Source organism: Sparus aurata, chromosome 20 (genome assembly GCF_900880675.1).
Source record: "Sparus aurata chromosome 20, fSpaAur1.1, whole genome shotgun sequence".
NCBI lineage: Eukaryota > Metazoa > Chordata > Actinopteri > Spariformes > Sparidae > Sparus > Sparus aurata.
In genome coordinates, this window is record NC_044206.1 from 15,704,003 (window position 1) to 15,725,964 (window position 21,962).

Here is a 21,962-nt window from a genome sequence, read left to right on the forward strand (position 1 = left end):
ATACAACGCGACTCCATCCATCCATCAACGTTGCGATCTAGCCACAACGATAAAATGATTGCTGCCTTGATAACTTTCCAGACTTGTAAAATCATGTCAGCCAGAGTTATTAAACAGCTGTGTAGTGCTTGGGCGTCTGATGAGCCTTCAAACTCATGAATGATGTATTAATGAAGCTGGGCTTACAGGATCAAATTTCATATCTCACCAGACCCTGAAGCAACACACCCCACCAATCAACTGTAATTCAGAACTGTTTTTGTCCGAATTATGGTTGAGAAACACAGAATCAGGCAAGGACGCACCTGGATGGCACTGGGCCAGTAGGAGTTCCAGCTGTGGGTGACGTAATTAGGCAGCTCTATTGAAAACAAGCTTCCACTAATCCGGTGGCAAACACATTAAGTTTCCTTTATACTCTTCACAGTAAAACTCTCTAATATTTAGTTTAAATAAAAGGGTAATTCCCACACACACTTTTCACCTCTACATTTACTTCTACAGCATTTCAGTCACAATGCCCTTTCCCAAAACATCTTGCTAGATGTATATAAAAAAGGAAGACCTTTGCATCAAACGAAAAAAGTGTTAGGGGATAAAGGAGGTGGAGTGCCTGTTGCCTCTGACTTAAACCATGGCCATTACCAACGTCATACGTCATACCAACGCCTTCTAGGACGAATTGTATGGCTTTCAATAAACAACGCTAATCAGTTACTGGTTAAGTTAACTGATGTTGTGCTTAAACATAACTGCGGCAAAATAATTGTTTTAGAGTGCCAGTAAGACACCATATCCCTACACAACGGTCAGTGTGGAGGAGGTGTGTTTGTGCTTGTGTTTGTGAAATAGACAAATAGAGCGAAGCCACGTTAGATACATTCACATGTTTGTGTGTAAAACATGTCCATGATGCAGCCTCGTGAAATGTCAGTGCCCCCTCCCATCTGTTACCCCCACAGGTAGCTTCAAAGAGGTCAGGCCTTGTCCTCCTCCGTGACATTTACAGCTGTTGTCTTCTCATCTCTTTGTCCCCCCCCCCCCCAGGATCCAAGTCTCGTCACCCATCCTCAACTAAAAAATTATTCAAATGCGTCTTTTCAACTACTGACAGAATATGAAAGCCCTTATCCAATTACTGCATTAGTGTGGCGAAAGATCAGCTTTGTAGGATTGAGGGAATACCAGATATTTACGCATTAACCACTTTTTGGAGTCAACTTTCTGAGAGGCTACTTTTCAACATCACACAAAGACGGTGCCGACTTGGTTATGTACAAATATTCATGTCAAATGTGTTTCTATTAAAAAATAGAAAGAGAAACTGGTTCATATAAACAAATTAGCGACAAAGTACGAATACAGATTTCACACCACAACAGTAAAAAAAAAAAAAAAAAGTTAAATTAGCACCAGACTTCCATATGCCACTTGGCTGGATCAGGATTGTCCCTGCTATCTCAAGAACCTTCATTAAGAATCATTTCTTCCATGTCCTTATGTCTGATGGCGCCTTGTGAGCATTAGACGGCTTTCAGATCCATATTTTGTACAGGCCTTGTAAGCGCGAGGGCTGTTCGCAGGCCACTTCAAATTAAATGGACACAATGCTCCATGAAGAGCCAATCAGTTCATCAATGGACAAGATTGGTGGAGCAGAATCAAAGACCTTGTCTTGTCCCAACATGAGAGTAATGACCAATTCCACTGCAACTCATGTGATTATAACTTCCCATCTGTAGTGACAGCATGCCTCAAGTAGAGATGAGAAAGAAGCAGGCTACAGAGGTCCGGTCAGCTCACTTCCTTCTAACGCCACGCTGCCAGATTTCTTTCATTTTCAGACTCTGGCAAACCGACACTGACTCAAGAGACCCTGGAGGCAGTTTATCAGATTTCACATAGCTGCCTCCGGAGCCATCAATACTTAATACAGCTTTGTTTCCGAATAGGCAGCAGCACTCCAAATCACCTGACAACATTCTTTGATTTGCAATATTCTCACCAATCCATTTATCCGGATATATTAGTCTGACTGAACTGTTGTCAACGCCCCATTGCTCACTCTTTGGACTTTTTCTTTCTTTTCTAATGTTGAACTTGAATTGTTCTGGTTTGTCACTGTGTAGGATTGCCTTAAAAATTATTGTCCTACATCTTTTTCGTATGTGATGCCAACAAAACATTATTTTTGATTACGTCAAAATGTTATTCTTTTTTGTGTAATGTTTTCTATTTTATTTAGGAAGTACTGTATTGTTTATGGTGCGTTCATTTTGAAGTCAGAAGTCTTTAAGATTGCCTTTTGGACGTGGTACCGTCTTCTTAGGTTATGACAATAATGTTATGGACAATCATTGTCCATTCATAAATGATCAAATCCATCGTTGTCTGACCAGATGCACACCAGAAGTGGATTGAATAACACTGTTGCAAGCTTTCTTGAATCATTTTATCGCACCCACTTTAAAATAGACACTATTTGTAATGTCCAACTTCAGAAAAACTACACCAAAGCAAAGACTGACCTTTCTAGGACACACAGATGGATTCTCATATAATTGTCCTCTGAGCAGCAGAAGGTACGGACAAAAGAGGTGTTTTTAAAAGGACAGACTGATTATGTCTGCACCTGTCAGACACTGATGATAACACTTAATAAACAAAAGTGAGGGAAAGACCCAAGTTAGAGGTTGTTCAAATGATTGTTGAATCCCATTCACAAGCTGAATGATTTAGTGTTTTGTACTAAATGCGTAATTATAAGTACAAATGATAGTAGACGCAAAGTGGCTTGGAACAACATTAAAAACGTACTGTGATCGAAGTTTGAGGTGTTGAAGCTTAAAAGTAGTTCTTGAAAAAATAGTGTTGACCACTCTTAAGACATACAACCAATTTTGTCTGACAGGATGCAAAACTGACCTTGACTAGTTATCACTTGAATGATTCTTCTGATTTAGTTATTACCAAAATGTGATGAAAGAACCACTGACAAAGGAAGCAGTTTAAGACTACGCGCAAAGCTGAAGTACACATAATAGTGCGGAAGAACACCCTCTAGGCTGGTAAAGCTTTCAGGAAAAGGTGACCAACACACAGCTTTTCTTTACAACTTCTCTTTAAAAAGTAGGGCAGCAGGAAATGCCACATCAGAAACCTTAAGGCATCATTTTTTTCTCAGGTAAAGCCGTGCACCAGAAACCTACATGTTCTGCATTGTTTAGTAGTACGACAGTGATACATTTTGAAATAAATTATAAATAGTAAAATCCTGTTGACCTCTTTAAGTCACAAAATTTCCAATGTCAGTTTGTAGCTACAGGTTTTCAGCATAATTCACAACAAATCTGCAATCATTTCACCTTTACAGCCAAAAAATGCGGGTGAAAGAGTGAGACTCTGAGATTTCTGGGCTTCAGGACAGATTGGGATTCAGACACATGATCACAGTGAGGAATTCAACGTGTGATTGTGGACTGGATCTGGGGGCAAAGAAATCACCATTTCCTGCAACTAATTGAGCTAGAAACTACATGGCAACCACTAGCAAGGACAGTCTTCAGGGAATGTGAACTTAATAAGAAATACATATATTCAATCAGTTATTAATTTATTCAAAAATATGAACTGGTGTATCATCTACAACGAAACATTTTTCAGTCCATCTCAAGTGTTTTTTGTTCTTCTGACAAAACTTTCTAATCACCTGGAATTAAAAGATGGAGATTTCTATTTATCTATTTACCTATTTTCATTTGGCAGCTGAAGGGCAGCAACAAACAGATGATAGGAATGCCAAGAACTGACAGGAAAAGTGAGCAGAATATCAATGACGTGAGCCCATCTGCCTGCATTAATTTTTATTGGCTTTAATTCTTTGGATAGGCATGATTCGCTGTCATGGTGGCTATCATTCTTGTTTATTTTCATATATCAATTAGAGGATATAAAATTCAGATCCTATGATTATCAATGTCATCCCCGAGGGGCAATAAATTGTGGGAGCTTTATTAGTAGACTGCAGGTCATAAAGCTGGATGTGAACCAAATTAAACTTCCCGCTATTGAGTACCAACCAGCATCCAGGAGAATATAGGATTTACTCTGAAGAGATGGAAATGATGCAGAAATCTGCAACTTGCCCATGAAGTTTAGGTTAAGGGCAGTGAGGTGAATTTATATACTTTTTAGCTCTTCCTCAATTTTCCTGCACTGTATCTTTCTCACCCTCTTTTTTAATTTCTACTGCCAATCATTTCATCTTTCACCCCTTTTCATCCCCATCTTTTCTCAATCCCATTTTCATACCAACTCTGAATATTAATGTTTCATTTCTATCCCCTTTGCCTGAAGTCACTCACAGTATCTCTACTCGCTTCCTTCATACCTTTTTCCACTCATCCACAATTATCTGAATAATCATCTTTCCTTTTAACTACAATTATTTCTGACACAATGATGGACATTGTACTTCTTAAAGAAGCATTTGGATATACTAACCTTGTCTGAGCGGTTGTCTAAAAGCTAAGGAACTGAAGCTGTTGTTATAACACTGAGAGCATTGGATGTCGATATGCATTGAGTTTAGGCCTGTGACATCATCAACCCGACTGATACAATTGATCAGCCCAATCAGCTGGCACACCTGGTATTTATCAACAACAGCTGACGAATATGGCTGTTAAAAAAAAGCTGTATTCATCAGCTGTTGATAAACAGCAGCATGTATCCTACTCTGGATAAATACTGCTGTTTATCCAGAGCAGGATAAACAGCAGTATTTATTTTATACTGCTGTTTAAGAGAGATGGTTTGCTCTGAATCCTGCAGAGGCATAATTTAAACTATTTTCTGTATCTGAACCTTATAGTGTAGCTAGAATTGTATTATTTTGTATCAATTGTAATTTTGATTCCTTTATTAGTACACGTTTCTTTTCTTGCAATTAGGGATGCACAATATATATCGAGCCATAAACAAAGCAGATAATATGAAGCCAATTTGCTTTTATTGATAAGCACAGCATCGACAGCAGCCATAGGTTTTCAGTTCTATAAAAGCCATTTGTTTTATATTGAGTACTTAATATCACTGACATGTCTGAATTGACAGATTATGTCAAAGCATTTAATTTGAATTCTTAGGCAAAATGCTCTATAGAAGAAAATCTTTGGTAGGTATTTTGCTTTAATCTACTAGAAAAGATTAACATTTTAAGGACTTTGTTTGTTTTTGCTGTGATAGCGATTTCAATTGTGGATAGATGAGAGCTTCTTTATTTAATTATATACAACACAAGGTTGTAAAACAAAACTCCAATTGTAGTTCCCTAAGCTACACACAAAAAAACTACAACTATACAGGCTAATGAATAAGCAAATTAAGTCACATAATTAATTCGCTAGATATTTCTGTATCTTTTGCCAGATGGAAGCAGGGTGAACACCTCACCAGTTGATATCACTTGTGCTCGGTAGATGGGCACAAATTACATTCCTGTCTGGTTTTAGTCACTTCCCACCTGATGCAGAGCCTTCCAATCCTAGGTTGTAAAGCAACCATGCCAGTTTAACCAGTTATCACTTATCTCATTGGTACTTGCTAATAAAATATCCAGACTGTGTATCGAAATGCAATGTTTCTTAAGTGTCTAAGTGTTTCAGAAGAACTTGGGCATCACCATGTTGAGCATTGACATTTGCAGATTTGTGAAAACATTTTTTTAAAGACTTACTTCTCTCCGTCGTGAAGCCCAGCAGGTCTGTTTGATCTTCCACACCACCGCTGCTACCAGGAGGAGCGATAGAAAGCAACTGAAATGGAAGAAAGGGAAATAACATCAAACAAGGTGACTTTAAGTAGCAACAGCAGTCATTGAAAAAGCACCCACATTTGTTCCTTACAGCCAAGTTTCATGCTACTATGTTGCAAGTATCCATATATTCACATGGAGTCCTTGGTTTAATGATCTCATTTTGTCCATTGCTGCAGCACCTCTATTCACCCTCTTTCTGAAGACTCCATTTGTAGTGCCTGTCTCTCTAAGGATCCACTCAGCTCTGATTGGTCAGCTCTCGCAGACCTGAGCAGGCACCACCCACTGTGTTTTATGTGTCAGTATCAGCACTGCCATAGAAATGGCCCATGAGGGGCGCCATTTAGCTCAGTTGGTAGAGCAGGCGTCCCATGTGCAGAGGCTTTGTCCTCGCTGCAGCGGACCCGCGTTCGACTCCCGGCCTGGGTCCCTTCGCTGCGTGTCACTCCCCCTCTCTCTCACCCTGTTTCCTATCACCTCTTCAGCTGTACTATCAATAAAGCCATGAAAGGCCAAAAAATACTTACAAAAAAAAAAGAAGAAGAAACGGCCCATGAGGGAGGTATTGCAGAGGGTGGTGACTGTACAATTGTGACATCACAATGTTACATAAGTCCTGAGAGGTAATTAAAGGCACAGTTTTGGATTGTTTTGATACTTTCAAAGAATTTACATAGCACTTGGAAATCTTGCTTTTTACAATATGAGACCTTTACATATTCAAAGTTTCGTCCAACTTTAAAAAAGACCAAGAGATGATATGAAGAATCAGGACATTCATTTTCTTAGTAGAGTGAGTATTTTGGTTGATTACTTCAATTAATAACCCAGCAGTAAAATCATTAGTCAAGGGAAATTCAGCAAGGTCTGAGAGCTACCAGGATGGATAAATATGACTGATTGAGAGCTTCCACTTCATTATCCTTGTGACAGATGAGAATGTAAAGATTATTACTTGCTAAAGAGACAAAAATGTGTCTGTGGTGGTCTTAAGTGCCAAAGAGGGGAATATAATCATGGTTTAGATATCTACAGTATACATTTTAGCATCAATCCACTTTGTGAAGTGATAGCTCATTCATTACGTATTTTATCATTTCCCTCTGAATATTCTCTGCTCACTGTTTTAGAAGGGAACATGACCCTGTCCCTGATGTCCAGGAACAAAGACAATCACATTCGAATTTGAAACACATACCGTAATATGACCAATGAGCCCTTGTCTTTGGGGACCGGCCACATTTCTAAAGCGGGCAGTCTGGTCCAATGAGCACATTTCACCAGAGACACATGACTAGCTCTGATTTCAGAGGCCCATTTGTTAGCGATTTAAACGAGGCTTTCACTTTGCCTGCCACACCTGCCAGATCCATCGGCCGGGATCTTTGAAGAAGTTCAATAACGCCTGGGAGGAAGGTGATAACACTTAAAAAAACACAGCTTTTCAAATACAGTTTGGCTATGGAGCCAAGAAAACGAAGGGAAGTGCGATTAAAGTGTTGAGTGATGGGAAACTCGTTGCTTCAAACATCTCGTCATCGCGCAAGGATTTTATTTTAAGAGGCGAACATGCTGGGAACCCTTTCATTCTTTTAGAAGTATTCGCACCATCTTAGACACCTTTGAAGATAACAGTGAATGGGGGGGGATGTTGTGTGGGCTTCAATGACATTTTCCTGTGGCTGAAGTGACAAAAAATCCCTAGACAGATGTTTGGCTTTCATCGTCACTTTTTTTGACAGTAAAGAAGCTTAAATTCACGTCGCTGTACCTTCTGCTGTTATTAAAAGGATTTCTGCCATCATTCATGCTCTGACTCTTTGAGGTGGTGAAGGACAAATGTAAGATTCTTTACGTGAAGATGCACAGTGTACCTACAAGTACGTATGGGTAATGGATAGAATGATTTGTAGATTAAGTAAGGGCAGGTGTGAACTCCTTTTTTCCTCATCTTTCTAATTTCATTTTTTTTTTGATTGCCACAATGTCACAGAATGTGTAACATGAGAAAACTGGCCTTTGACGGAGAGGAAACTGAACTCAACACTGCCGTCTTTTAATTACATGCTCTTTTCTGTAACCAAAAGGATACAGTGACCACAAGGGAAAACAATCAATAACATCTATTACTGCTTTCTACAGGCTTTCTTGGCTGCTGAAACTAGGAAAACACAATCCTAAAAGCTGTGGAAATAACATCCCTACAATGCCCAATATCACAACTACTTCTGAAAGACCCCGTATAGGGCCAATAATGAGGTTCGTATTTTAATTTTGGTTGCCCACTAGTAAATGTTTCCATATTTTATTATTCAAAAAACACACAAACATTTTTTACCCTAACAAGCCCAGTCTGCTCTGATAGGTCAGCTCTAGGGGGCCTAAGCAGACACCGCCCACCATGATTTCGCCTGTGCTATGCCTGTGATTTTGCAAAACCATTGTCATGCTGTGGGTGTGGCTGAAGGTCATGACTGTGCAGTTGTGACATCACAACTTTACAAAAGTCCTGACTGCTCATTTAAAGGCACAGTTTTTGGATACAGGGTGTGTGCATTTCTCAGGATTGAGCGTTTTAATACTTTCACAGTAATTTAAATGGCACCCATGTCTGCTTTAAAATAAAAAAAAAATGACAGGAACTCTCACTTTCTACAATATTGGAGTTTTCAAAAATAAAGACAATTGGGTAGATATCCCAAACCTCTTACAAAAGTGTTTAGACTTGTGCATGAAAGCAGGTGAAATGACTGACTTAGCAACACCAGTGTGCTTGTGTACACAATTACATAACACTAAACAAGCACACACACATATGGACGTGAGTTAGTTAATTTTTGTTAATTAGTATAAATCAGACCCTGGGGTTCGAATGCAACTATATTGTAGCAACCTTTTAGAGAGTTTCAGCATCTAATCAGAACACAGAAAACAATTAGACTCTAATAAGATTACAACTTTTTTAGGCAGTAATGTGCAAGTAAATATCGTTTATGGAGTCACCGAGATGAAAAAGGCAAATGCGGTTAAATACACTTGGTGTCTGAAAGGCTTGAAGTGAAAAAGGTGAGCCGCTATTTGAATAAACTCAGAGGAGAAAGCAGAGCTTGTTCCCAGTCATGCCGTCATCCCTTCACCCTCTATCTCTCATACGTGGAGGTCTGGAAACCCTGTGGGGTGATTTGACATTTTGTCATCAGGCTGATTATGTTTCCCGCAGGTTCATCCCCTTCAAACCTCCGCAACGCGCGCACACACACACGCACAGCACCAGGGCCTATTCACTTTTCCTGAGTTTATGGGTCAGTGAAGAACTGGACACCAAGGATGCAGAAAGGACTCGGAAGAATTAGTACAACCTACATGGCGAGGGTTAAAAAAACAAAAGAAGCAAAGAACAGGATGCATACAAATGGAAAGAGATGCACAAGCCAGGGCAGCAAACAGAATATGTGCTTTGTGATTTCTAAATCCAAAAGAAATCAACCGAAGCATTCACAAATTAGAATGACAATTAAATATACCTACAGGTACATTTTAGAAGAATTTGTCAATTTTTAAGGTGCACTTAAGAATCGGCTACATGTCGAATTCATACTGCAAACAAATGGGTGGCAGCATATCACCAGAGCAACTACTAACTGCTGTTAAATTTAGCTACCAGCTTTAGCTGCCATTAGCTAGTTAGCTGAGCTAGTGCTCCTAGTTTAGTCTGCTCAGACTGAGAGCTTTTAACACTGAGGGAGTGTTGGTATTTTTTTTATTCCTGGAATATCACCTCCTGAAGAACAAAGTGTCTTGGGCTAGCTGGTCGGCATGCTTTCAGTTAATAATAATAATAATAATAATAATAATAATAATAATAATAATAATAATAATAATAATGATAATAATAATAATAATAATAGTAACATAAACATTACATGCAATTGCTACATATTGAACTGTCAGAAAAGATGGGCCGGACAATCAGCCTCCAACACTAGGGGAGGAACAAACTGTCTAAAAGCGTTGAAATAGACAGAGATACATAGATACAGCCAATGAAATTACATACAAATTGAAAAGAAAAATGTTTTCATACCAAATGTTAAGATTCAAAATTTAGAAGTATTTAGTATTTATGGAAAAAGTTAAACATCACAAACTTTATCTAAATATCCTGTTCCAGAAGGGTTTAAAACTTTCCCATGTGTCCGTTCTGTGACCCTGTTTAAATGGTTTCCTGTGCAAATGATGCAAGCAGCTGTGAGACACGTTTTTAGATAAAATTCACTCTGTCCTTCTCCCCCCTTTCTTCCAAGCATTCCTGAATTTGGCCATTTAACTGTAATTTGATCGGATGTAGGCAGAAGATAACCGATTGTGTGACAGCTTTTTCGGGGGGGGGGGGAGTTATTGTGGAGTGGGCAGTGATGGGCAGGTGCCTCGGGCAAAGACCGTCTTCTATTCCCACCTTGACAGCTACACAGATAATGTGTTGGTCCATCAGCTGCACTGGGTAGCACAACTTGGATTAAAATGAACACGCTAATGCACAGGGCTTGCAGTGTGGCAGCTCATGTCAGTGATTTTTAAGTGAGAATAATTCATGATTGCTGCTCTCCCGCTGATTTGTTTATGTGCCTCTATTCCAAATCTAACAATTCACTTTAGCTTCCCCCTAGCTGGAGTTAAGTATATCATCACAACCATGTGCATCCAAACACAGCATCATTTACTTTAACACTTTTTGCAGGGACAGCAATGTATTGTCATGGCTCCTAAACATTTATCACAATACTAAATCTTTTATAGCTAACTCACAGGTCATTTGTGAGTTAATTTCCTTAGTTATGATAAAGGGTGGGTCTTTAAATTTCACATGCATCAGATTTAGCCTATAACCTGTGCCACTGTGTTAGAAATGCAACGCTGATCTTTAGAAACGCCACGATCTAACTTCAAGCATACATTTTTCCAATTACACTCACATCCTCTCAATATATTCAGACTTTGCTGTGCTTTTCAGTGAACTCAATTGACTCATTTTAAATATTTCAATGAGGAGAGATTTCCATCGCAGCTCTCAGGATGAATAAAATCATTAAGAGGCCTCGTATCTCGATCGCCCCTGCCTTCTCTTTAGACAGCATTTGCACAGCAATATGCACCTATTCAAATGGTTTGGCAGTTCATTTGCCACTTGAAAAAAGTAAAATCCCTGCCTTGAAGACACAAGAAGCATTTACATGTACTCGGTTGAAAAAGGACCCGTCCAACAGGCTCAAGTAATTCAATAAGCCCTGAGAGAGCGGGAGGAGGTGGATGGAATTCTGGGTAATGCTTTTAACTGCAGAACACTTAGAACAGCTAAAATAAATGACAGGGTGTATATTTTTAGTCATATAAATATTCGACTCACTTACCTGAAAAATGTCACAAAGAACTGGACGAGGTCCATGATACTGTTGTGTTGGGAGAAGGCAATCTGTTAGAGAGAAAGAAGAGACACAGAAATACCATGTCAGAAATATGAAAACGTATTCTAAATGTACATTTTTTTAAAGTCTGCACGTCATGTTTTTAACATTTGAAGCTTCTGCTGAGGTGTTCAAACAAATGCTTTGAGTGTATGTCATGTATAACTCATCAGATCAGAAATCCAAATACAGACTATGATCATTTGCTTTGTCACAATTACAGTAAGTAATACACAATAATAGTGTTAAGAGTCAAAATTGATTTTTGCTATTGTGGTTATACAAATGTAATTTGTAGTGCTGGGAGAAAAAACCTTTTTTGACCACAGTGATATAAAAATATTGTTATTGAAAGGCTGAACGCCAACAAATATGTATCAAGTAGAATATTCTGTTACATAAAAACATGCTGTGAATTTTGGAAAACGGTACAGAATCTAATCCTGTTGGGCCAAAGACACAAGAAAATGACAGATAGGCACTAGCAAAGCAATATAGTATATTAAATAAGCACATACTGGTCAGAAAGGTCAGACCACTGTGTTTTACTACACATCTTTAAAGGTTACAGTTCTGGCTAAAAATGACAACAGAAATAAACAATTCTGATGATTTCACAGATCTCTGCAATGCAAAATCAACTGCCTGCTGTCTACCCAGAAGGGACTGCTGACATGATTTCGCTGCGATTCTCTATAAAATATATTATATATCTCTATAAAAAATTGTGCAGCATTATACTGCTAATTTAGAATTTGGCTGTCAATGTTTTGAAAGTTTCAAACTATTTCATATAGCCCTAGAACAATGAAGCACATGAATTTAGTGGAACAAAATAAAAACAGAGCATAAAGCTTTTTTTGTTTGAAGACAATCTGTAACCTCTAAAAAAAATAAATAATTGGTTGTGATGAATGTTTTACAACATCTGAAACATTCATCCGCTGATTCTTTTAGGAGTTGAGTTGAATATTTCTAATCTGATGGATTCTGGGCCGACAGCAAGCTCTGGTTTATTGACTTGAGGCCAGAGATGAACAAATACTAAGTTATTTAGACTTTTCAAAAATCAGTTTGGTTCTGCATTACTCCTTGGACTACTTAATATCACCAATGAATTCTAAACTTTTACCACCTTTCAATAATGTGAAACAACAACCCATCTGCTTGAGGTGAACAACCTATAGCGTATCTCTTAGGTCAGCAGCATGGCTCATGAATAACAGCTCATAAACATGTTTTACCTTCATTAAAAGAGGAATTACACACAGCGCTAGCAGCTAATTCACGTCTGATAGGCCACGTCATAGAGACACGTCAATCTCTACTGTAGATGCTTTGAAGGCATTTTCGCCGGCAAACATTTACAAACACGTCATCTTCAGCCGTATCAACCTCCTTCTGGTTGACAGCGCATAGGGTTGGGTAATAGGGCACAAATGGTGCTTTTAGAGGTGGATTATTTGCGTCATGTCTGATCCTTTGAATGAGGATGAGGCAGAACTTTTAAAAGGTACTTATTTTGCTGATATTATCGCTGACAGATGGTGCTTTTGTCCCATTGCAAAAGCCTAAGTCCGGGAAAAGGTAGTGGAGAATTCCAAAAAGGGCAGATGCGCTGGTTTACTACTGCAGGTGTGAAATGTAAAAACATCCCTCTTTCCCATTCCTCATTCATCTACGAATAATAAACCACAGCCAGCAGCAAGTGCATTTTAAAGACTATGTAGTCTTCACAGGACTGATGTTCTTTATTGACGACTTCGTCTTTCTCGCAAACTTCTCCCGCCTCTGACTTTTTCAGCCTTTCTAAGTAGAACATGAGAATCACTGATCTGAAATGAGATGCTCGCTGACATGCCTAACATGACTTAAAAGCATGCGTTACAAATTTTGCTGGCCTTTTTAGTAAGTGGGATGGTTCTATTCAGTGCTCGCCACCCTGCTTTTCACATAATATGAGGTCAAAGCAATACGTTCGGGGTTAATTTGATCCAATTTGTCCATCTCGGCCAATCAATCTCATCATTTAAGAACGTACTTCCATTATACCTGCCCTTTTATTCCATTGAACAGTCTTTTAGGTACTGACGTCACAGACAAAAAATCTTACCTCGAGACCTTCCTTAACTATCACAAGTGCATTCTCAAATTCTGCTTTTTTCCCTACGCACTCACCCCTGCATCATAAAGACAGGAAAGCAAAGAGAGGCCTTATCCTGTTACAGAAGCTATCTACTGTAATAGCTCAGGCCAGCCCATAATAAATAAGTGACTGTTGGCTGGGAAATCTAATAGAAAACTATTACTGGGCCACCTTCATAGATGGACTGACCCCCGAGATATCATTACCCCACCATGGTCAGTCCATGTACTTTGTGAAAGTGAGGGACAGAACAAATGTAAAAATCAATACGTGGAAGTGGGCTAATTAACAACAAGGGTAATTGTGTGATATTTTTAGGAATGGAAATTGCATCTATCACATTTCTTTCGTACAAGTGCCTGTTTCTGGTATAATTATACAATTTTAGCACAACAGGAAATGCAGATTGAATGGCTCTTAATATATCATCACCTTTTTCGGTTGATATGGAGAATTTGTCAGCAAAAAGTTGCCTTTTACACACTCGGAGTCAAATTTTTTACTACCTGATAAACTCGATTCCAATAATGACTCTCTTCTAACTCCGTTCTGGTCTCCACCAGGTCCTAGGGGGCATATCTGCACCCTTTAGTAGCTAAATGCCCCGCCAGTTGGTTTCTAACTGCGTCTCCATGCTGCTTGGAGCTGGGCAGGTAGGGTAGAGCAACTTTTTGGAAACAAGCGCCTGCTGCAGGGAAAAATGACACCATGAGAGTGGTGAGAGCGAACAAAGATGCTATCCAGTGCCATAGAGCTGAGGGGAATTGATGAGTTGGGTGATAATTCTTTGTGAATTTGTCACGACAAGTGGCCCCTTTGGCATTACAGTATGCATATACTGTGTATCAAACTTAACCACTTGGTACTGCTCCTGTAATATCAGTGCTGACTAGCAGGGTAGGAGCATGGGTTGCTGATGTTCGCTTATTAAGCACCACTAGTGGCCAGGTAATGAAGCAGAGGTTTTTTTTATTTTGATGATTTGACTGATAGCATGAAGCAGTTAATGAATTGGCAGCATTCGTGCTCTACTATCACCGTAATGTAAATGGAAAATGGCAGTGTGATAACACCAGGATTGCCAAACTAACGCAAGAGAAATCGCAGTTAAAGACGACAAATGCCCGGTAGCGTCTGCTTACGTAAACGCCACCGATGACAAGGGATCGCATATGATGATTTCGAAGGGTTGTTCCGTTTCATAGCAGGAGATTTCAACCATAACTCCTTATGACTTTGTTCTGAGAGGCAAAGGGGGCACTTGAGGGGTTGGGTAAAAAAACTGATGAAAGGATGGAGTCTTAATCTTGCCGACTTTGTATTGAAATGTGTTTTTGAGCAAATCCAACAGAATTTGGCGAATCTGAAGCGCTTCGATTTACAGCGTAAAACTGTTTGTGACACCGGATCAGTTTTTTATAATCACAGCTCAAAAAGCACTGCCTACATGTGAAAGAGTAACTGTTTGGTCTCCCTTTAATTCAGTCTTCTCTTTACTATGAAACCGCTGACTCATTCACATCAGTGCTTTGTGTTCCATTTTAATTTTATTGCCTATAGGACTAAACTGTGAATATTTTTGACAAAAGCTTAATTGTTGTTTTGCTGCACACCCCCAAATATCTGACAGCTAATGGCACTTCACAGTGCTGTATTTTTGCCCCTTTCACCACATCAAAGCCTCAATCTCCTCCATTCATAAAGAGGGCTGGAAAAGGTTAAATGGTGCTTTGTTTCTGCCGGCTAAAAAGCAGCTGTGCACCTATACACACACTAACCATTGCTCATTAAATGTGTAATTAGAATAAAGTGCGCTTGAATTCACCCTGAGCAACAATGGAGCTCTGCATCTGTAAAAAGGTGGCAGCAATGTTTACATATGTAGGACCAGGTGTTCATCAGTCAGATGTCATAGATGACACCACACATTCGGTAATACCAGTGAGTAATATGAAGTAAAGACTTAACAGAACAGAGAGAGGATCAGATGCCTTTGTGTGTTTTCTGCGTCATACAAGTCAGTCCAAGGTCATAAACAGTCCTCACCTGGATCTTGATGGGCCATGAGAAGTTACTGACGTAGACATAAAAGGTGATATTGGGGTTGCTTCTGAAGGTGAACCTCTCACAGGAGAAACTGTCTCTGTACTCCTTGATGTTAGTTTTGGACATGATGGGTAGTTCCTCTCCAGAGATGGTTCCAGCTGTTGGAGCAAAGAGTTCATGTTCAGCACATACAGACAGAGCTCACCTACACATGCAGAAATGGAGCAGGAATTGGCTGGAACATATTATTATGAATCCATTAATGGTTTGAGCAAGCCATTTTGGACAACAGGGAAGCACTCATAAGCAGTTATTATGTCTTAAGTGCATTAAACTTCTTTTTGGTTGACCTAACACAGCGTACAGCTTTATTGTGTAATTACACACACAGTCCACATTTTATTGTTAAATGGACGTGGGAGAAAAGCGCAACATGACTGCTGCTGTCCATAGGTAAACCGAGAAACATTTGCACATACACATTATCTGAATCCATATTACTACCATCAGCTAATGCATTTAGCATATCTGGAACCGAGAATTTAGCATTTAGGGCAACAAGATCAGCCATTTTCCATTACAAATGCTTGTTTTTGTCCATTTACGTTCAGTATTAATGAGCAGTGTGTCACTGCATTTCTGTGGATTTAAACTTTGTTTTTATATGATCATTATGAAACAAAAGCTAATGCATTTTCAGCCCAAATCCTCGAAAAAATAATTCTAATTTCCGTCTATATAAATGTTTCGAGTCATTTCTTATTCCTCCTCATGTCAGTGGGTCCTCAACATTGACATTCCAACCCACAGCTCTGAAACAAAAGAACTGAAAATGACAGCTTGAGTGTGGCTATGTGAGCATGTTTATCTTAATTGAAATCACCCTCCTCCTCCCACCCAAAGGCGCCTCACGCTCTTGTCGATTGTCAAGAGGCTCCCCATTCCTTCAGAGGCACAATATCTTTGAGGGGGAAAGGGGACCTGACTTCAAATATTAATGATGGTGCTCCAAAAAGGTTAAGGTGGCGCAGGGGGAGCGTAGGAGGTTAAGGTGTTTCAGCGGTTATGAAATGTCAGTGTTGTGGGAAGGGAGAAAGTGGCCGACGACTTGAGAGGAAAGGGAGGGCAGGAGATAAACGGTTGTACTGGATGACTGCAGTGTCCTTGGGTGTCTTTCCTCAGGGGACCTATAATATCCACTCAACAGTGACAGTACACACTAACAAGGGAGGGTACATTATTGTTCCTGTCGTACCAAACGGCTGAATGATTATTGAGCCAAAGCAAATGATTAACATCAGAAATGTAATGTCAGATTAAAAGCAAAATTGCGTAGAAATGGACATTTTGTGCGATCTGGCACCCCTCCCCCACACTGTTTCTGATTGCAACACCACTGCTGTAAATACAAATCCCAGGTCTTTAACAATTTGTCAGACGTAATGTAGGTGTAACTACAAACAAAACTCAGTTTGTACATAACATAACATAACAATGTTATGTGATGAAAACTTGTACCTTGAAGTAAACATATATGTAATGCTGTGGTCCTACCCTCTCACTGATACAATGCAGAAACAAGTGATGGGGGGCGGAGTGGCTGAGACAGAGACACCTTTCACCCTATTACAAGACTGGTATGTGTATGCATGTACGTGTGTGTGTAATCTTGTGTAGTAGTGGAAATATCATGCAGTAAGTCTGGACTCCAGATCAGATTTCGAATATCTGATTTACCGACCTCCCAAGCCTGAAAATGATAAATTCTATTTTAGTATTAATGTTTTTTTCCATCCAAATACGAGTTCACTCTCGAGACGATATCCTCAATTTTACTATTCTGACACCTTTTGACCCAAATCTAATAGCATTTGTGACCTAAGGCCATTTGTAAGGTGTATTAAAAAATGGTTTTACTGCATAATTACCCTGCTCTTTTTCATAAATTTATGCAGAAGACAATCAGATGGATTTACAACACAAAAAAAACATTAATTTAAAACTACAAGTTTTTGGTAATAGACTGCTTATCTAGTCTACTCTGACGTGACTGGATTGGATTTATAAATAAAATGACCCAATGGGCTGTGTGCACAGTTTGGCTCTTGTCAAGGTCAAACAAAGAGACAGAGTGAGGCATTTTTACAACACAATAAATAAAATGAAAGAAAAAGTACCTGTCGATCCCACCGACCAGGTGATGTTGAGGTTGAAGTTGTTGGATGCATTAATGGACATGTCCAAGTTCTTGGTAGCCTTTACATGGAGAAGATAAAAACAACACATTCTTAATCTAGTAAAACTTTAACCCTCATTATAGTAAAGCACACAATAAAAGCGGGGTTATTATCTAAGGGTTATGATTTCAACAAGCAGTGGTGGACTGAGGATATTTGAGGGGCAGGGGCGAAGATACATTTATTAGGGCTGCCCTGATTGATCGGTCACCAATCAATAACGGACGATATTCCCTGGGGGGTACATCAAAACAGCCGTCTAAAAACTCTCACAGATTTATTGCAGCAGTAACTAAACATGACTCCTGAAACATCTGATAGCAAACAAGACGAAACAGTAAGACACAGCAGATGTCTGAAATACAAACAGCACGAGGTAAACTAAAAAGATTCAGCCAAAGCTACAAAAGTACTGAGACCTGAACACACTGACTTTTAAAAACATCTTTCTCTTTTGTCTTCGTCTGCGAATAAACTGAGAAACTCGACATTAACCCCTCAGCCGTTCCCGAACAACTTGTACGACATATAACATAACATCTAATTTTCACCGTTTATTGCTACATGTATAACAATGTAATAGGATAACTGAATATAGGTAACTGATCCAACGGGGGAATCTGGCTGAATACTGTTCATTTCCTTTCCCTATTTTTTTTTCTTTTCCTTTTTAACTAACTTTTTAATTTACATGTTCAGAATAAAATAATCAAATCAAAATCATGTCAGTACAGCCACATAATATATTTTACTACTACTACTACTACTACTACTATTATTATTATTATTCATTTATATATTTATTGTGTTACTATTTTATTTTGTTATGATTTTTTTTCTATTACATCAATCAATGAAAGGGACATTTAAAACTAAAATACATGTGCAAGCTAATGTTTCTGTCTTCTTTTATCAATAAAAATCTATAATCCCATTTAAATTGTGTACATTTTAGTAATTTACATTAAAAACATACTGTTTTTGATAGTTAAATAAGAGTAAAAGGTAAAAAAAAATAAAAAAATAAATAGGATTCCCAAAAATTAAAGCGGAAAAAACGGAATTACCAAAATTAAAAAGGAAAAAACTGAATTTTTTATAGGGCCCTACTTTTGCAGCGTTTTTTCGAACACGGGGGCACCTGCAACCCTCTCCCGAGTCGGCAAAAGTCAACAAGATAAACAATTTGAAAAATTTGTGGGGCCCTCCAGAAGCTTAATGTAACTTTCTTGCGCCTTGAGAGAAAGAAATTCACCAATAAATTGTTTTCTGAAATAGTTACCTGCTCTGGCGAAGCCATAAAGTTGATGGCAGTGTAGTGATTATCATCCTCTTGGATGAGACTGAAGGTGAACTGGTAGTCGATCAGGAGATTGTCTATATAGAAAATCAGACAGGAAGAGAAAGCTCTCATATCACTTCCTATAGTTCAGCAAGAGGATGAAAATGCTCTATCCAAGCTGCCAGCTGTGGCTCATACTACTACAGACTACTATGACAGCATAAATACAGAGAGTTGCATGCTATGTGATATGATCAAAAGAAACTTCCAAGCAATAGACTGACTGACGGCGACAAGTGAAATCAAAATGTCTGTAATCACTTCCAATGACTGCAATCAGGGTGCACAATTTCTTCATCAAGCAGAGAACAAGTAGGGCTGCCTGACCCTGACAGCACACTCTAAAAAATCCCCCTGCAGCGACTAATAAAGCATCAAAATATTAATTAATAGTGGTCACATATCAATTCAATACACACACTTATCAGGATGTAAATGAGTTAAATGTTGATTGAAGTATGAGGCTTCATTTTTTTGTTGACGAGCGCTCGGGCAGCAGATGATTACTTTGCCAGGGGGCACATTACCAGACAGAGAAATGGTGATAAATAAAGACGGTGTAATTTATCAGCCTGATTCTGACCTGTTTGTATGAATCCAACTGTGAGGATTAAAATAATCTCCCCTCACCGATTCTCAGGTCGAATTGAGTGGATATCATTTTGTGTGGGTGTTGCAATTAGCCCAGTAGGAGGGCTCGTTGTTCCCGTTTTCAAACTTTAATATTGGAGCTCAGGCAGGTTTGCATTGTTGACCTTTAAATGCTTAATATCAGAATAGATTTTTCTGTGTAAGTAGACGGTAACACAGCCCAGCTGATTAACTGAGTGTGAGAAAACTGATGTGTTTTTTTGAGCACTAAACCATGTAAACCTTTTCTAGTAAGTAAAATAAAATTATGAACCTGAAAATTGGCATATCTCCTTTAAATGATTCAAATCACATACATTTTCATCACCTCCCTTTTTATCAATTCATTTTTATTACTGCCACTTGTCTTCTATGAGAAGTTTGCTCCAAATTAGCAGTCAGAGTAAGAAATCAGCCAATAAACAAAGTGAGGTAGCTGGATAATAATTAGTGCAGCATGCTTATCCATGCTCAGCCCTACTGAGCATGGATTAGCATGCTAAGGATTATTTTAATCATTGATTAACCTGCTGATTATTTTCATGAAGTAATTAATTAATCGTTTAGTCTATAGAATGTCAAAAGAATTGTTAAAAAATGCTCAGCACAATTTCCCTGAGCCCAAAGTGACGCCTTCAAATTGCTTGCTTTTGTCCAACCATCGCTGTCGTTGCAACTCTGACTCTGTAGCCTTATAGTCCGGAGTGTCATGTTTACAAGACTGCGGAACACAGCTCAAGAATGAGTCCCAGTGGTGTGCAGAGGTTAAAGCGAGCTCCAGGCTTTTAGTTCCTGTCCTCCCCTCATAGAGCCTGCTGTCAGGCTATGGCATTTCAAAAAAAGGGACAAAACCTTGGCAAAGGCTATGTTGTCAGTAGCGGAGTGTTGAAAGAGAGACATACTGCAGCAGCGTGAAGGACACTGCATCATGCAAATAAACGCACAAAGCACAAACAACATGTGCAGCACACAGTCGCTTGCACTCGCTGGCACTGGGTGTCAACTTTATGTATTACTTTTCCCTAGCGCGTCTTTTTACATCCCTCACCTTGATGTATTTCCCTAAGTCAAACCAACATTTACTCAACTTTGCCAAATGAATGAATGAGTCGGAGGGTGAGTGAGTGAGCGAGCGAGTGAGACAAGTGGAGATTTTTTATTCATCCGTCTCCTTGATTAGCTCCATCACTCACTCCTTCTGATGCACTTGACATTTTCACGACAAGTCATTCTGTCACCGAACAAGCGCCCCTGGTGCCAATGTGCTAAAATGCTCCATCTGCCCGGAGCGGAAGAGTGGACGAGAGAGAGAGAGAGAGAGAGAGAGAGAGAGAGAGAGAGAGAGAGAGAGAGAGAGAGAGAGAGAAAGAGAAAGAGAAAGAGAGAGAGAGAGAGAGAGAGAGAGAGAGAGAGAGAGAGAGAGAGAAAGTGAGAGAGCCAAGAATAATCAAGGAGGTGTGTGTGTGTGTGTGTGTGTGCGCATATGAGCTGTCTCCCCAGCAAGTGGCTGTCCAGCGCAGAATTACTCACAGTAACAGGTTCCTCTGAGTGGATTGCCAAGGTAACGGTTTTCTGAGTCACATCTGCAGTGAAGAAAAACAGAGAGGAGAGAACAAGATGAAGCGGAGTGCTAACAGATTGAGAGCAAGAATGCCTCTTATCAGGAGAAAGTGTACGCCGAGTGCCAGCGCATTAGCTCCTGCTGTTGGCGCCTCATCAAGTCTCTTACTTCTGACGACGAGGAAATAATCTGATAGTTTTGCAAAAGTTAATTAGATTTTTTTTTTTCCCCCTCCGAAACTTTTGTTTATCAAAGTGACACAGTGACATGCGACAAAACTTTATGTAGCCACCTGATCACAGAGCACAGAGAATAACAACACAGTTTATGTAAATGGATTCTTACTTGATTGCTTGAGATTCATAATCCTTGACTAAGATGTTTCAGCCAAATTAAGAACAACCACCGATCAAGGTGAATCCTTTGCAGCGAATGGATTCGATAACACTGTGCTCTTAGTTTCAAAGCTCATGAGTGAGGGATGCAAAGTTCAAAACGGGCTAGACGAAGCCCGGGGCAAAATTATCTTTGTTTTTAACACTTGTGTTTATTAACTCAGAACTTGATAATCAGAGCTCAAGGTGAACAACTTTACAACGCTCAAAGCACATGACTTGTTTACCTTTAATTGCAGGATGATCATCACATTGCTTTGATTCTCTTACAGCGGTGTTACAGCTGTGTTTGTGGAGATACCCCCCACCCCACCCCCAAAAAAGA

At 39.3% G+C, this 21,962-nt stretch overlaps 1 protein-coding gene across 1 annotated transcript in view; it reads right to left on the minus strand.

The window, feature by feature from the left end:
• Positions 1 to 21,962, minus strand: part of atrnl1b (attractin-like 1b) — a 79,636-nt gene that overhangs the window by 17,401 nt on the left and 40,273 nt on the right. Inside the window, exons 21-26 of the mRNA XM_030400319.1 lie at positions 21,212 to 21,264; positions 18,992 to 19,086; positions 17,650 to 17,728; positions 15,473 to 15,630; positions 11,227 to 11,288; positions 5,738 to 5,816 (exon numbers count right to left, since the gene is read on the minus strand). Of these exons, the coding sequence (XP_030256179.1) occupies positions 5,738 to 5,816; positions 11,227 to 11,288; positions 15,473 to 15,630; positions 17,650 to 17,728; positions 18,992 to 19,086; positions 21,212 to 21,264 (526 nt within the window). The remainder of the gene's footprint in view (positions 1 to 5,737; positions 5,817 to 11,226; positions 11,289 to 15,472; positions 15,631 to 17,649; positions 17,729 to 18,991; positions 19,087 to 21,211; positions 21,265 to 21,962) is intronic.